At 30.4% G+C, this 18,361-nt stretch overlaps 1 protein-coding gene across 3 annotated transcripts in view; it reads left to right on the top strand.

The window, feature by feature from the left end:
- Positions 1-3,394: 3,394 nt before the first annotated feature.
- The window catches only part of LOC126734614 (uncharacterized), a 31,032-nt gene continuing 16,065 nt past the window's right edge, over positions 3,395-18,361 (top strand). For 2 of the 3 annotated variants that reach the window (XM_050438310.1, XM_050438312.1), the window contains exons 1-3: positions 3,395-3,547; positions 3,596-3,860; positions 13,980-14,115. In XM_050438310.1, coding sequence (XP_050294267.1) covers positions 3,403-3,547; positions 3,596-3,860; positions 13,980-14,115 — 546 coding nt within the window. In that variant the 5' untranslated portion in view covers positions 3,395-3,402. The remainder of the gene's footprint in view (positions 3,548-3,595; positions 3,861-13,979; positions 14,116-18,361) is intronic. The other variant, XM_050438311.1, reaches the window with a different exon arrangement.

Genomic DNA, 18,361 nt, shown 5'->3' with positions numbered 1-18,361 from the left:
TATAAGGCTCAAATACGCCCTTCATTCGAGTATTGCTCGCATGTCTGGAGCTCTGCACCCAAGCATAGTTTAAACCTGCTGGATTTTATACAGAAGAGAGCTATTCGTTTTATCGATAAGCCAGAATTGACAAAGAGTCTGGATAGTCTGGAGCACAGGAGAAAAGTGGCTGATCTCGGTTTATTCTACCGTTATTATCACGGTAAGTGCTCCTCTGAGCTGGCAGGCCTGATTCCACCCAGGGCTGTTCCAGCAAGAAGGACGCGTCTAGCAGTTGTGGCTCATCAACATAGAGTCCACCTGCCTACCACAAGGACGTCGCTGTATCGGGACTCATTCATCTGGAGAACATCTTCTTTGTGGAACGGGCTTTTACCTCACATATTTCCCGACGCATACAACGTACAGCGATTCAAGATAAATGCCCACAAATATCTTCGCGCAAGCACCACTCCAAGAGTGACATAGGACTTTCCTCTTGTGCTTGTGTTTACCATAAAAAAAAAATAAAAAAAATATTTTCTAAAAAAATTAAATCACAGTTGCTAGTTAAACAAGAATAAGTTAATTAACATCAGGTACAAAATAGGGTAAAAATGTAAAAAAAAAATCATTCATAATTGCCATTGGTTAAAAACTGTCTTTACCCCTTGTGGACATCGACATTTTGCTTTTTTTATCTGCTGTCACTTTTTTTTACCTGCTGTACACATCTGTAATTTTCTTTTTATTATTATTATTATTTGTTTCCTTTTAATTTATTTTATATAAATTAGCATTTTTTAAGAGTTATTTTGTCTGTACCAACAGATTAACGGTTTTTATAAGCGAAAATTAATCCTTTTTGTCAAAATTTTAATTAGGTTTATAACTGTATTTCATAATTTTATTTATGGGCAAATAAAAAGTTTAGATTCAAATTATAAGTTTGAATCTTTTGCAGAAATCTCCTGGAAAGTTGATTGTTACTTCCAGTAAAGTGTTTCAAAGTAATCGGCGGACCTAACTCCTCTCTTTTCGTCCTCTTGATATCTTCATTTGGGGTGTATACTAATATTCTTTTGAATGATATGTTTAGAAATAATGGAAACCTATTGAATTTCACTAGAATATCATATTAAAAAAACCATTACATGAAGAATATGTTACGGAGGCGGTGATATCTATTTGCATGCGTCAAAATATTTGCTTGCAATGCCTATTTTAAAAGATAGGGAAAACGCATTTTTCATTTTAAGTAAAAAAAAGTGACATGTGATACATTGTTGAATTCGTAATAAAAAATGGAATCAGATACTATATAAATATATTATAGAGATGATTTTGTCAAGCCATATAAAAAATAAGTTGATAATGGTTTTTTTCATAATGAACCGGCTAATATAAAATCTTATAATTCCATTATGGTAGCTTAAAAGTGCAAAATAAAAAAGTGTTATTAGTTTTCCGATAACCCTTAAAGTCAGAAAAAAATTAAAATCGATAATAACAAACTTCAGTTTTTCTAAAATAACTTTAAACGTATCTAGGAATGTTTCAAAGAACACATTTCTCTATTTAATCTAAATGTCATCTTTAACAGATTTTGAGATTGCTTAGGAATACTGTATTTCTGTTCATCTCATTAAGAAAATGTTTTATTTTAATAATTTTTCTAATTGTGCACCTACGAGATAAAATAACTAGTTCACAAGCTTAATATAATGAACCAAGATTATGTATTGAATAAAGACACTTATAATATTTTAAAATCTTAGTTGAATTTATTTATTTTTTCTTTATTACAATATAAGTTTCCTTTTAAATAAAATACTAGGATATATAAAATAAAAAAATGAAGATAGTTTATTTAAGAAGATTAATCTCCCAGCAGAGGAAATATCATAACTGCATGTTTCATTTAATATCCCTAAATTAAATTAAAATGTAATTTTAAATCATATTTTTTTTTCTTTTTAAAGAATTTATAATTCAGCAACATCTTTTTCATTATTATATAATAAGTCTTTTAGCTAAAGCTCACTATACACTAATATACAGGGTGGTACTTAAAGGTATGTCATAATTTAAAAGGGACATTCCTGGACCGATTTTAAGTCAAAAAGTTCATATAAACATGGGTCCTAAAATGATTAGTTTTTAAGATACAGGGTATTAAAGTTTAATTTTTTTTTCGTTTTTAATAAATTTTTCAAATACGGTTTAAAATATTGAACTGAATTTTGGCACAGGATATTATGGCATAAAAACACATTTTTTAGATGTTCACTTACTTTTTTTAGCAACCAGTGGCGTAGCTATGATGAATTTTTAATACAATTTTACAAAAAAAATACTACGCCATTGACTTACGAAAAAAATTATGATTTTATCTTAATTATCAATCGATTATAAAAAAAAAATTCCTCCATGACTTTTGCTGTAAATCTTACCGTTTGGGTGTAATCGTAAATTGAAAAAACGTCTTTTATGCATAAAATGCATCTTTAAAAATTATGGAAATAAATCAAGTTAGCTTTGTTCGTTGCCAGCAACTGTTTTTTTGTTGTTGTAAACATTATGACACTGACATTAATAAATAATTTTGTATTAAAAATTCATCATAGCTACGCCACTGGTTGCTAAAAAAAAGTAGGTAAACATCTAAAAAATGTGTTTTTATGCCATAATATCCTGTGCCAAAATTCAGTTCAATATTTTAAACCGTATTTGAAAAAATTGACATAACTTTAAGTAACACCCTGTATACAATGTAACATATTTTATCACACTTTAGCAATTGCACCTTTGTAATTACATGCATTTAATAAAACAAAATCGAATATGTAATAATACATTAAAAGTACAGGTAATTATTTAACTAACTTTAGATATTTATATCATTTTAACTTTAAAACTATTGAATTTTTATGGAACTTTCGTTAAATTAAAAATTTTATCAGCAACCGCTTTAATAATATCGTCTTTCGCCATTCTTTATCGTTTATCATCAGTATTCATTTACCAAAAAGGAAAACTCCAATGAAAAACAAAACTTTGTAATTGAAGGAATCGACTGGAGCTTCCTGCAAATAAACTTTAATGGAACAACATCCGAGTCTTAATGCAAAATTAATAGACGACCGCTAGGATAAATATTTACCCTTCTATAATAATAAATCGAAAATTGCTATACAGAGCCGAATTTACTGTAATTGATGTTTTTGTAGCATACTTTTAAGCACAAGTAAGCAAAGCTTAATATAAAAATAGCTTTAAAACTGAACTGTTATTAAATGTAACAATAAATATTATCAGAAAAGCTATTTTTAAGTAAAGATACCAATTGCACTTTTATTCCATTGAATTATGTATATATTAGAACTGACATTGACATTTGAAAAAACTAAATATTAATTTAAAATGATATATTATCTTTATTTAGTACCATATATTTTATGTATTGGAAACATTTTCAATACACAGTTTCTCCTTATACCAATATTTCTTTCCAAAGTTGCCTTAGGAATGGAGCTACCTACCAATGGCGATAATGAAGCAGAAAATGGTAAGTATCAGATTTTTTTGCTTATTTAAATATATCAAGTATTTTAAGTCTTAACAGCAAAAAAATCTGTAACTAAAGAAGAAGAGGAATTAGGTCAGAATATAACCAGAATTAACTCCAGCGAAATTATACTAACTTCAACTACATTAATGAAAACAACTGAGACAAACAAATCGACAGAATCTGCGTTGGAGAAGGATGAGCATTCTTGGTGGCTAAAAGATGCTATAAAGGAAATCGCTTATTATTTGAGAGCACATAAATTTAACGAGTTTGATAGGAGGTATAATAGGAATGGAACTAACGTTGAAAGGTACGGGCTCAAATATAGTTTTGAAATAATTTTTTTCCATTAACGTTCTAAGTTTTAATTATGCATGAATGGATTTACACATTGGAAATTTAATTGAAAAGTCAATGCATGTACATGAACATGTTTCAATCTATAATTTTGTAGAACTTTAGGATGATACATCAAAAAACATTATCTGTTTGTTGTGAAGCTAACTATCTATTACTCTCCTTGTATGCCTAGATGGGGTACTTGATATAGTAGTTCAAAGGTTTCCTTTGTGACCAGAAATGATCTTCTGAAATAATTTATCTCTTACTAATCTCATGATAACAATAAGCGATTTATCCAGTCTCTTTCTATTTCCCTTTAAAGTATTTATATTTTAAGGTCCTATGCATTATTTCAAAATGCATTTTTTAGATAACGCTTATTATAAGTTAGGAATTCATTCATTTCAGAATTCACATTGTACATTTTAATAAATTTGTTAACCATTCTGTAAACTGCTGTTCTATCTAATACTTGCGAAAGTGTTTTAAGTTGCCTATAAGCCTCCATCTAATAATTTGGAAAAATGTATTAATTTAAGTTTTGAGTATATATTACCTAAACAGTCAAATCAGAAAAATATCAATACATATTCAGAAGTCACATATTAATATAAATGATAATATTGTATGTTATCATTTGTTATTCAATAGATATCTAAACAAATACCACATGCATGTGGCAGAAATGAATGCCAAACCATATAAACTCATGCACAATGAAATAAAAAATTAATAAATAAACTTTACACTAGTTCTATGGTTGGAACCTTTGATGTTCAAGTGTTCATTAAAATTCAAGTTTCAAATCTTCTACCGAAGATACAAACATCGTTAGCGAAACACGTGTCGAGGGTAAGTTCCTTTAAAGATATTTTGATGCTAATATTTTTTCGATATGCTTTACCGATGTGCCATGTACAGAACAACCTCAAAAAAATGTGAATATGTGTTTTAGTATATTATCAATAATGTTTTTTTGCTATCTTTTCTCTGGTTCTCCCATTATTTCAAGCCAGGTATTGAAATTCGCCTTGCCTGTATCAGAAATAAATGATTTGCAATTCAGGACACGTTTTTGTACCTCAAAAAAAAAATTGTTTTAATGCTTCATGGTCTAAACGATTCGATGTTAAAAGTTCACAAGAAAACCCTTCATGAAGTTCATCCACCACCATTAACGTATGAGGCACTAAATAGGCATTGAGACCATCGATTGCATCTATGCAAATTATATTATTTTTATAAGTTTTTTTTCATATTTCCATCTGAGAGTTTATTATGATTATTAGGATGAAATCCTCATGTTTAAATGGCTTTTAAAATAATATACAGTCTCTTTGTTCTCGCAATAAATTTACCCAAGCCTCTACACTGATACCATCACTTTTATGCCAAGTTGGTGGATGTGAAAGTTGATTATTAAATAAATATTTTTTGGTGTACAAATGTATTCTTTGCAAACTTGAATTGACCACTAAATCTCTTATTTAATCCAAAATAAAATTAAAAAAAATTTTTGATGCAATTTTTTTGCCAAATATTCTCGCTCATTTATTTGTCATTTATTCATTTAATGTCATATGACTTAAGCAAACTCATATGGGCACATGAGTTTTGATAAACTCAGCAGTGCAACTACCTGTAATTATAAATTATTTAAATAAGTGATTAACCATGGATTAGAAAATTATACTTACCATGAATATTAGTTATAAAATTTATAGGCAAAGGACAAAATGCGTTGATTGTTTTGCTGCTTCGAAGCTTTAAAAGAGTTTTTTCCTAGTTCTACAAATAGTGTATATCTTCCTGAGCCTAAATATATTTTTTTGATGAATTGGAGAATTTTTGCAAAACTAGGTTTTGTATTGTTCTTCAGTCTTATTTTCCCAGTCGAAGAATTCAGACAATGATAAAGAATTCAGTTTTTGTGTGACAAAATTTATGTCAGGACTATTTTTTATATATTTAAATATCTATGTTAATGGCATGTTTTTACTTTCACATTTTTTCTTTGGGATAAAATTCATTAAAAGATTCTTCATAAAAACGTTTCACATGGGATTTAAGGTTATTATTTCTTGCAGAAAATATATTGCAAAAGTGACATGAAATTTCAGCCACTTTAATAAGATATAAATTTTCAAAGTAATTGGGGTGTTTTAATTATGCATGTATTTTTTCGTTTTTTCTCTAAAACCTTTTTAAACATTTGTTGGTACAAAGTGCCAGTAACTGCTATAATTAAAACAGAGAAAATAAATTCAATAAACTGCACTATATCAACTGCTAACTCACAATCACAGATAGTCTATAACTAAGCCCACTACTGCTCACACTAGGTAGTAAGTTATTTAAATTTTTAAACACAAAAAAAATATCTAGATAAATTACCATTAGACTGTTTTCGAAACCAGTAAAAGTATCACTGCTAAAAACACTTATTGACATGTATGACATTTGAAGTGTCATGTATCGTATATTCTTACCCGCACGCCCCGCTATCTTATGAACGATAGACATAAATATAAACATAGCGAAACGCAAGCGCATTAATGTTGTTTACATTATTATAGAATAATAGTAATTAGTAATTTAAGTTTATTTAGTCTCCTTTTGTCTGAAACAGTAAAAAGAGACTTGTTCTTTTTATTTTGAGTATAACCAAATACTTCTAAAGGACATCCCAACAAATAATCCCTAGGTTGATTCAGCAAAATAAAACAATATACACAATGATTTTTGTCTAATTCTAGAGCGCAAAATTCTCCATCATATTGTAACTTTAGGTATTTTCCAATTTTTAAATAACGCTACCTAACTAAATAATTAGATATAATATTATAGACCAAATATTAATAAAATATCTATAGTTGATTTAATATTAAATAAAAATGAGGAGAAAATTTAAGGAGTAATAATCACAAACAAAACAGTGAAAATGAATTTCTTGGAAATAAAGCTTTTTGCTATCGTTAGGTTAACGGTAAACGTATCACCTATGTTGAAGATAATAGATACTTTTCGAAACCATAATAAATTATCACCGGTAACCACTAATTGACATGTATGACATTTGAAGGGTCATTTATCGTATATCACTACCGGCACCCTCCGCTATCTTACGGACGATAGATATAGTCATAAACATAGCAAAACGCATTCGCATTAATTTTGTTTATATTATTGTCAAATAATAATAATTAGTAGTTCAAGTTTATTAAGTCTCCTTTTGTCTGAAACAGTAAAAAGAAATTTGTTTTTTTTTTATTTTCCATAAGAATGACCACGACCAACCCAAATCTAAATTCCAATGTCTTGGCAAAATTCAAGAGAAGTAAGTTCAGATTTAATGATAAAGATCACCACATACTTCTAATGGACATCCTAGCAAATAATCCATATGTTGATCCATCAAAATAGAACATCATACACAATAATTTTTGTCTAATTCTTGACCTGCAAAAATATATATAGTTTTAAATAATAAGTTAAATAAAAATAAGGTTAAAAAATTTAATGAGTAAAAATCACAAAGAATACAATGAAAATGAATTTCTTGTAAATACAGCTTTTTGCTATCATTACGTTAGCGGTAAACATGTCACCTTTTTCAAAAACACTTTTTGGGGAGCTATCCAACAGCGGCTAAGATAACGTTTACGTCTATGTTAAACGTAAAACATATGCATCTTCGAAAACTATCTATTGTGTCAACGTTACGGAACTTAGACTTCTGTCAGTCATTCAATCCACAACACGCCGGTGTAATAGGAGTTTCCTATCTATACCCGATGGACGGAAGCGACCGCTACGAAGACTTCAGTATGGTTTGCAGCTAGGCTTATTTTAGGCACTTAATGTTCTAAGCCTATTTTTAGTAGGAAATTTGTGCTTATTTTTTATATGTTGTTTCTTAGTATTATAAGTTTAATGAATTGCAATCTTGGTATATTTTAGAGCTCCTATAGATTTTATGCTGGCGGAGTTTCTTATTATTATAAGGCTTGTCACATGTATTTTCACTTGCAACCCCTATCCTGTTGTGATTATAATTTTCAAATTTTTAATACTTATATTTAGGGTCATATATCTCAAACCGTCGTATATTAAACTACAAACTGTCGTTATTTAAAGTCGTAAAGCAAAATAACTGACTCTTTTTCATGGCCACTGTTTTTGTCCTATACAGTGCATCCGTAAAGTAGCGGATAAATTCAATAAAAATGAAATGGACCGTTTCCGAAAAAATGCCCGAACCCGTCGATTTTCATATTTGGTTTAGGGTATTTCTACGTGGAAATTAAATATACAGGGTGATTTAAATAAGATATGATGTCATCAATATGTTTTTTTACATATACACCACCATTTTTTAGTGCAGAATCAGAAAGAACGCATTTTTTACAAATAATATGGTACAAATAAATAGTGGTTACATAAAGAATTTTAAACGAAAAATAATGATAAAATATAAAATTAAAGAAATACCTATCTAAATTAAATGTTCGAATTGAACAACCTGACAATAACCAAGGCGCTTTAGAAATTCTTTTTGAACGTTGTCAATGACATCTGGAGGAATATTTCTAAATCCTGGCGTATTTCTTCTTTAAAATCTTTTAAATTTGCTGGTTTAGTAATATACACTTTACTTTCTAAGTATCCCCAACAAAAGCAGAGTTAAATCTGGCGATCTGGGTGGCCATTAGGGTTCATTGCCTCGTCTATCTATCCAACGATTTGACACAACTTCATCTAGATAATATCAAATGGGTAAAGCATAATGTGGCGGGGCTCTATCTTTTGGGCTGAAAAAAAAGATCACGTTGGTGCGTGTCGGGTTCTTCTAAATCCGATACAAAGTTATCAGAGCGGGGATAAGATCATTTTGAAGAAAGTCCAAATACCGCTCACCAGTGAGAGTGTAATCAAAAAAGTAAGGTCCTAAAACTCTTCCTTCCACTATATCGCCCCACACATTGACTTTTGGAGCGTGTTGTGTATAACATTCTGTGAACCAATGAGGGTTTTCGGTCGCTCAGTATCGACAATTTTGTCTGTTCACATGGCCGTTTAGACTAAACGTTGCTTCGTGAGAAAATATTATCCGTTTTACAAAATTATTGTTATAATTAAATAATTGCTGCATTTGCTCACATAACTCATTTTAGCGATCAAAATCATCTTCCGATAGCTCTTGAAGTAAGAATATTTTATAAGGGAGGAACTTTTCTTTTTTCACAACTTTATGTACAGTAGATCGCGATAAATAAACATTAGAAGCCGTGCCTGTGTTTGTGTAAGTGACCAATCATGCACAAAATTTCGATTGTTTCACATTCGGTTAATTTTCTCATACAGGGTGATTTTTATAAGAAGGTCATGCTTTTGGGGGATGATAGGGGACGTTATAATTTAACTTTTGATATAAGATACTATGGGTCGGAAATGCCTCAGTAAAAGCAAAATACAGGGGTTTAAAGTTTTTAAAAAAATTAAGAAATTAATTTTTAGTTTTTTGACTGTTTAAGATATCGGTGTCAAATTTTCTCAATAAAGCTACCTAATAAAGATGCTTTAAATGTAAAAAGTAAATGTTTTAGTTTCAACCAGTGGCGTAGATCAGATAGGCATTAGAGTAATTTTTTAATAAAAAAAAATAGTACGCCACTGATAATCAAAAATTTTAAGAATCCTTGGTTTATTTAACAGAAAAAAAGGTATCCTGCATCTTTTTCCCAAAAGGTGCCATTTTATCAGAATTTAAAAATAAATAACTTTAATAAAAACTAAGGAAAAAAAAATTATTAGATAACGTTAAAAAATACTAAATAATAAATAATAATAATTAATAATTAATTTAAAAGGTGCCTAAAGTGGCCGCTATTTTGTTGATTACAGAGCCTGCAGCGTAATGTTAAATTGTCGTGAATTTTCTTAATAACTTCACCTCTATCTTTAATTTCGCCTGCAGCTACTGGCAATGCGAGCAACATGATTCTTTAACTGGTGTCAAGTAAATAAGTATATGAAACCATAAATAATATTACAAGGATTTTAATTAGGGGATCTCGCTGGCTAAGAAACCATGCAGGCCACCACAACCAAAAGCTTGGCAAATGTCTGGGTGTTTAGCCCCTTGTTGAAGATAGGTCAACAGATGCAGAACCTTTTTTGTTTTTTAATTGGATAAAGTTGGTGTCCAGCAATTTTTCGGGTACTTGTATTTGGTCTCGCACGAACTCATCGGATTCACCGAGTGTGCATATCCGCTAACTCAATGCCACGCAAATTGCAAAGAGGGACATGATAACAAAATAACTAATAGCTTTGACGGTTGCTAGGATATTTTTGACATACGAATCAAAACTTTGTTGTAACGTCATCTTCCTGATTAATTTAAATAAGGTAGTTGTTCTGCTTTGCTTTATTTTGAATGTTATGGAGCGATTTACGTGGAATGAATTAGCAGATAGGCATTTAACCCTTGGTGAATCCAGAGGAAATGCTGTATTGGCTCGCGCGATTTATGCTGAACGTTTTCCCAATCAAGTGGTCCCAGAGAGAAGATTTTTTCTTAAGGTCGACAGGAGTCTACGTGAGAGAGGACAATTACAAGTAAGTACCTACGTAAAAAAAATAAAAACAAAAAATTAACATGTACTTCTTGTTTTAGGTGAACCCAGGCATAAGAGTTCGTACAAGACCTATTCGTGATAATGTTGAGGAGGAAATACTTCACAATATTGAAGAGGATCCAAATACAAGTACCCGAAAAATTGCTGATCACCTGAGGATAAGCCAAGTGTTGGTTTGGAAAGTTTTGCATGATAACCACCTTTATCCATTTAAAAAACAAAAGGTTCAGCATCTGTTGCCCCAAGACTATGCTATTAGGTTCGCGTTTGCCACTTGGTATCTTCAACAAGGGGCTGAACACCCAGACAATTGCCAAGCTATTTTGCTTAGTGACGAATCAACGTTTTGCCGAGAGGGACATTTCAACCCAAGAAACAATCATGTCTGGGCTGATGAAAACCCTCATGCTAAATTTATCCGTGGCTACCAATAACAATTCTCTGTGAATATTTGGGCAGGCATTGTAGGGGCGAACTTGATTGGTCCGTACATTTTGCCAAGACGTCTCATTGCAGGGAATTATTTGATTTTTCTTCGAGATGTACTGCCTGAACTTTTAGAAGATGCGCCATTGGATGTTCGGCAAATAATGTAGCTTCAACATGATAATTGTCCAGCACACTATGGTCGCGTTGTAAGGGAATATTTAAACTAAAGATATCCTAGACGTTGGATTGGGAGGGGAGGCCCAGTGGCTTGGCCAGCGCACTCCCCCGATTTAAGTCCCTGTGATTTTTATTTGTGGGGTCATTTGGACCAACTTATTTATTCTACACCTGTGCCAGATGAAGATGATCTTTTGGCTTGCATTGCAGTAGCTGCAGGCGAAATTAAAGATAGGGGTGAAGTTATTCAGAAAATTTACGACAATTTAACATTACGCTGCTGGCTCTGTATCCAAGAAAATTACGGCCACTTTGAGCACCTTTTAAATTAATTATTAATTATTATTCTTTATTATTTAGTATTTTTTAACGTTATTCAATAAATTTTTTTTCCTTAGTTTTTATTAAAGTTATTTATTTTTAAATTCTGATAAAATGGTGCCTTTTGGGAAAAAGATGCAGGATACCTTTTTTCTGTTAAATAAACCAAGGATTCATAAAATTTTTGATTATCAGTGGCGTACTATTTTTTTTATTAAAAAATTGCTCTAATGCCTATCTGATCTACGCCACTGGTTGAAACTAACACATTTACTTTTTACATTTAAAGCATCTTTATTAGGTAGCTTTATTGAAAAAAAAATTGACACCGATATCTTAAACAGTCAAAAATCTAAAAATTAATTTCTTAATTTTTTTAAAAACTTTAACTCCCTGTATTTTGCATCTAAGACATTTCCGACCCATAGTGTCTTATATTAAAAGTTATATTTGAACGTCCCCTATCATCTTCTAAAAGCATGATCTTCTTATAAAAATCACCCTGTATATCATACAATAACAGTAGGTAATAAAGTGTAGTTATTAATAAAACGCAGGATGATATTGCTTTTGCCTCATAAAAATAATAAACACTACTTGCAAATGTAAAAATATTTTAAATAGTTCAACCAAAATACATTCACTTTTTGACACTGACAACAACAACGATAATAACTAAAAAATCAAAATGCCAACATTTAATTTAGATAAGTATTTCTTTAATTTTACATTTTATCATTATTTTTCATTCAAAATTGCTTATGTATTTATTTGTACCATATCCTTTGTAAAAAATGCGTTCTTTCTGATTCTGCAATAAAAAATGGTGGTTTCTATTTAAAAAACTTACTAATGACGTGATATTTTTCTTTGATAAGTCACTCTGTATATTTAATTTCCACGTAGAAAAACCCTACACTCAATATTAAAATTGACGGGATCGGGCATTTTTTTTAGAAACGGTCCATGCCATTTTTATTGAATTTATCCGATATTTATTTATTCTTTTTTATGTTTTCTACTTTTTCAAATTTTTCTGAAAGTATTTGGAATTTAAAAAATGTTTCAATGGCTCAAACGCAACTTTGCTCTAATTCAACCGATCTTGTATCTTTTAAATTGTTCGATATATCAGTGGTCCCTTCGAATTTTGCACACATTGTACATTATTAGGTTTGATGTTGCTATGATATAAAATTTATTTTTGACTTATCTATATATTTTCTAAATGATTCTATTTGAAAAAATCAACTACTAAACTGTTTTTATTAAATTTTAAATCCATATTTTAAGTTGATTTTAAAGTATTTCAATTAAAAACTGTTTAACTGGGAATCGGATATTTTTTAAAATAATTTTTAAAAACTTGAGTTTATTACCTGATATTATAATATTTTATTTAGTTTCGGTTGAATTTATATATTTTTTGTTGGTTTACGGTTATTAATCTTCTTTGTTAAGGGTAAATGAAATATAGACAAACTTACTGATATTTAATCTGAAGCTATTTAATTCGCACCAGTTCACAAGAGTTCTGTTCATATTCTTTATGCGTATGCTGCCATGCGGAAATGCATGATTCATATATGCTATAACAAAATTAACATTTAGTAATTTTATAATAAACTTGTATTTTATTTCAATTTTAAGAATTAACTACTTAAGTAATAATAATTGTCAACGACTTCATTTAACTAAGTATTTAAATATTTCGATCCAATGTATACTAGCTGCTATACGAAAAGGCTGTATGAAAAAAACCTCAACAACTTGCCTAAGTCAAAAAGCTATGATGCAGAAATCCCTTTATTAAAAATCTAGATTTTACGGCAAACTGAATTTTAATTTAGTCTTAGCGTCATTCACCGGGTTCGTCCATCTGGGTTTTTCGACGAACTTTTTAAGCACCCTCGAGCCCCTTCGCGTTTTGAATTACTTTACGGGATTTTGCATTTTAGACTTCTGTTCTTCGCCGTGCTAGAAAAACTTTTGGTATGAACTCTTTTTTCGAAATTTTCAAGGGTTCTTAAATTATTATTAAGTACAAGAATGTTTAAAATTTCTGAAAGATAGTATAAGCTATTTGTCATATATATTTGATATCAAAGAAAATCGAGATAATAATTAGGGTATCAATTAAAACTAGGTAATTAGCAATAGTTTACCCATAAAATGGTTTTAAAATAATTAATAAATAATTTGCATAACTTTAGCATAATCGATTATTGAAAAGTCCGATTATGCCCCCATTTGACAGCCATTATTAAACAGGGAATATTATGTTGTAGCTGTAAATTTACGTTGGTATCTCAGTGTGTATGTATATATATTAGATGCCAGTGTGCATATGGGAATATATTGCTCCACGATATTTTATTGGGGCGCCCGGGTTGGCAAATAGAGTTACGTCATATGCTTCACATTAATCTTTGATCCGATCCCGTAGCCAAATTTATTACTCAAAGGCCTTTTGTCTTTGCGTAAAGTGTTACTCTAATAAATAAAATTTTTGGTTTTAGAACCAATTTTAAGCATTTTCCTATCCCACCTTTAAGAGCCTTACATTGGGAAGTCAACAAATACTGTAAACCTTCGTTTTTGGAGTGTGTAGATTATCTGAGGAAAAAAGTGAAACATGTGGCTTTAAGAAGACAGGTAAATTTAAAAACTGCAATATTATAAAACATAATTAAGAAAGAAATCATACTGTGAATACACGCAGATCGAGTATATTAAATTGTTTTAACCTCTCGGCTACTGAATATCAAATATTTATTTTAGCAGTGATTTAAAAGATTCTTCGCTCCACAAATAAGTATAAATAAATCTTAACGACTATAAAACGATGAAATGCGCGTCTCAGCAGTAATTTGAATTAATTATTTTCGAACTAAATAAACCAACTACTTACTTTTTTATTGGTTTAAAAGGTTAAAAGCATAGTTTAGTAATGATTTTAAATTTTTAATATATTACTGGTTAGTTCAGTTGTGTTTTATTGGTTATATAGGGTAAATAAAATTCAAATATTTATATTTTGATTAACTTTTATTACTGTGAGAAATACTAAAAAGGTACCCGCGCGACTTTTCTATATCAACTAAAAAACTCTATTCAAAGCTATACTCTATATTTTTTAAGTGACTAAAGTATAATCACCATTCATAACGCTGATGCCTAATCAGCTCCTTTTATAAAAACAACTTTCGGTTATTTTTCGATGTCACATAAATAAAAATTAGTCTGGCGACTTAAAAGTAATGTATTGTACAAAGATTATTAGGAAATTGATATTTTCAGAAAAGTTTGACATAACCCCTGCATTTTCTACCTTTTGTCTCCCACTATCTCAGTAGGATAATTGCTAAATAAACCTTTTGACCCTTGTCATCAGCCTAGGTAACCTAAGACATATAACATAAAATCGTGATTTAAGGCATCGAAGACCTTCGGTTAAAAGAACAGTTACGGAACAGAACAGGATAGTAATAAGATTTGTTAATCCTGAGCAAAAATATAAATACTATTTTTTCTGTAATGTTCCTGATCTTCTTTTTCTTTTTCTTCTTTCGGGCCCTCTTTTGCCCAATATCTTTCCTTGTATTATGGTTTACAGTAGGGAGTGTCGATCTTTATATCTCATAATATGCCCCAGGTATTCCAGTTTTTTTTAATGGTGTACATGACTTCTACAACTTTTTTCATTCTTTTCAATAATATGTTTTTGTTCTGGTTGTTCTCCTATATAGCCATATCCTAAATGTTTCCAAATTTTAAGTGGTGGCTTCTGAGAGTATCCAGTATTATATGCCCTACAATAAAGCAGAAAAGACTTCAGTTTTTCAAATTAATTTAATAATAATAAGAATCACCTTTGTTGACTTGGTGTGTGTACTAAGTTTAAAAAGCAAAAATGAATTTTACATATAAAGAACAAGCTGATATTCATATTATATATGAAAGGGCTTTTGGTGATTGTATAGAAGCCAGACGGTTGTACGAAGAGGCATTTCCTGATTGACGAGTTTTTATTCGATTTTCTTAAGAGTTGATCGTAATTTAAGGGAAAGAGGTTAATTCTAAAAATTAAGGAAAAAGGTGTTGCATAATACCTACTTACATTTTATTCTAGCATCTTTTTAAAGACACGAAGTTGTTGAGCGATCAAGAAATGCCTGAATTCTAGTTTTGGAAAAACGACTGTTAGATTGTGTTGAAGCAGATGCACCGTTAAGTATCCGCATCACAAATCAAAAAGTATGGAAAATTTTGCACGAGATGTTATTGCACCATTATCATATTCAACGAGTTCATGCATTGAAAGGGCGAGATGTTCCACTTCGTGTTTAACTGTGTAATTGGCTCGAAGAACAACGCCTTGCTATTTCGAAAAAAAAAATTTACCGATGAGGCCGACCTTACAAGAAATAGGCTTTTTAATTTCTGTAACAACCATGTATGGGCATATGAGAATCCCCATTCTACTGTCCAATGGACTCATCAACAGCACTTTTGTTTAAATGCGTGGACGGAAATTATCGATATACATACATTTATTAGGACCCGTATTTTTACGGCAGCGGCTAAATAGAGAAACCTACATATTATTTTTACAAAATGAATCACCGCCACTATTAGAAAATCTTCCACCTCTACAATGAGCAGAAATGTGGTTTATGCACGACGGGACTCCTCTATATTTTAGCATTATCTCAAGAAACTATTTATGCTTACCCACAGTGTTGGATAGGTCGTGAAGGTCCACTGCCATGGCGACCACGCTCTCCTGACCTAAACCCCCTTTATTTTGACTAATGGGGGGAGGGAGCAAATAAAACAGTTCATTTATTCCAATATTGATGTTCTTAAACAAAAAATAGAGGAAGGATTTGAAACAGTTAAAAACATTTCAAAAATTCTTCCACGACTGCATCGTAATCTGATAAATCTACAAAAATTTGCAGCTTGTCGTGATGCTAATAGTAATAATTTTGAACATTTTCTCTGAATCTTTAAATAAAATGTTTTCAAATAAACATGTCTTTCTTTCTATAGAAATGCCGAGTACCTTATTTTCATTAGTAAACATACGCAAAGTTAAGTTATTTTCAAAGTCAATTTTCTCGTAAATGGAACGCTTTATCGAAATAAATTAGAAGTACCTTTTTTTACGTAAAAAACTCTTAAATTTTATAATTTTCAAATAAAATCGCGATAACCTAGAGCATAAAAGAAATAGGCATGTTTTAATCGCTACCCACCTCCGTATATGACGCCACTGACCAAAATTTTTTTATTTAGTATTTTAACCATCTAATGTTTTACAGTACACCAAATTTTAAAATTTTATTGTAAACGGTTTTAAAGTTATAGAGAAAAAAATCGTCTTTAAGGTGTCTTATTAAAAGGGGAATAACTCCCTTAGGAAGCGTTTGCAGACCCTTGTTAATAGGAATTTTTTGTCTTAATTCTAGCATTTTAGCAAGGATTATGCCTGCAAGGATGCCGCTTATTTTTGAATCACCTTCTAAACAGTTACTCCCAAAAGTATTTGGACAAAATTTAGTTTTAACAATAATCTCGCTTTACAATATAATGAATAATATATGCTACCTGATAATAATCTTGAATATTTCTTAAAGACTACTGAACAATCCTGTACTATTATTTATTAAATAAAAACAAAAAACTTATAACATTAATTTTTAAAACGAATTTTATATCTCAAAATTATTTGGACAAATAGAAAATTAAATATATAATACAATAAATACCACACAATTATAAATTAATACTTAGTAGGAAAACTAGGTTCTATGACACATCTAAATCTTTTAGGTATAAACTTAACAAGTTTACTAGTGACATCTACAGATATTTTATTCCATTCATTTAAAACTTGGTTAATTCTTATCCAAAATGCTAGTCAAGCTAAACTCATCCGCCACTACCAAAAGAACCTTTTTGCACGGAAGAATCTGCTGCTAAAAATATGGTTTCTACAACAATGTTTACTTTTCGGTTTGACCCCGAAATTCATCAATCTGAGGTGTAAAACAAGAACGAGTTCATCAAAAACTGCCGTGAACGTCGCCAGAAGAACTTGGTTGAAGGAAGAAGTGAAGTGCCATTATAGAACTTTAAACAAGGTGAACTCTTTACTAAAATACCTCTATTTCACGTTAAACTCATTTCTAAATCACTTGGAATTTAGTACTTTAGACTGTTTATTCAGAGATAAATTAGAGGTTAGTTCTAGAAACACTTTTAATAAATTAAACAATAAGTTGAACCGTCTTAAAGCCACTGTTAGGTCTAATAACTTTAGGGAATATCAAATAAAATAAGGCCATTGTAATTTTCAGTTCCATAAAAGGTTTTTTAAATTTTTCTGATGATATTTTTACCTCTGACGAAGAAAGTATACTAAACCTTAACCTTAAGTTTAATCTTTATAATAAGGTGGACTCACAAACACAAGAGACTTTAGTTGTGGAGGCTGAGAGTATTTTTGCAGACGACTGATACAAGAAATAAAAACATCTTACGCGCTAAAATAATAAACTTTTTAAATTCTAGATGTGGCTCGAACAGCTTAAACAATAACATCAATAAAAAGCACCTAATTTCGCTAAAAAATAAAATAAAGAGTAACGATTTGATAATGTCAAAAGCAGATAAGGGTAATTGCTTAGTCATTCTAAACAAGACTGACTATATTCAAAAAAAATTGGATTTTCTGGACTCGGAGGATTTCATTACAGTTAATAGAGACCCCACCAATTCGTATTTTACGAAAGTTAAGCAAACATTGGATAGATGTAGGTTAACTCTCGATTTCTTTAACACTAAAAAAGAAAAACCATATCCTATGAATCCTAGAACTCCGATCCTTTATGGT

This window comes from Anthonomus grandis, chromosome 3 (genome assembly GCF_022605725.1).
Source record: "Anthonomus grandis grandis chromosome 3, icAntGran1.3, whole genome shotgun sequence".
Classification (NCBI taxonomy): Eukaryota; Metazoa; Arthropoda; class Insecta; order Coleoptera; family Curculionidae; genus Anthonomus; species Anthonomus grandis.
The sequence above is the reverse complement of the archived record's forward strand: the minus strand, read 5'-3'. Positions and strand labels throughout refer to the sequence as shown.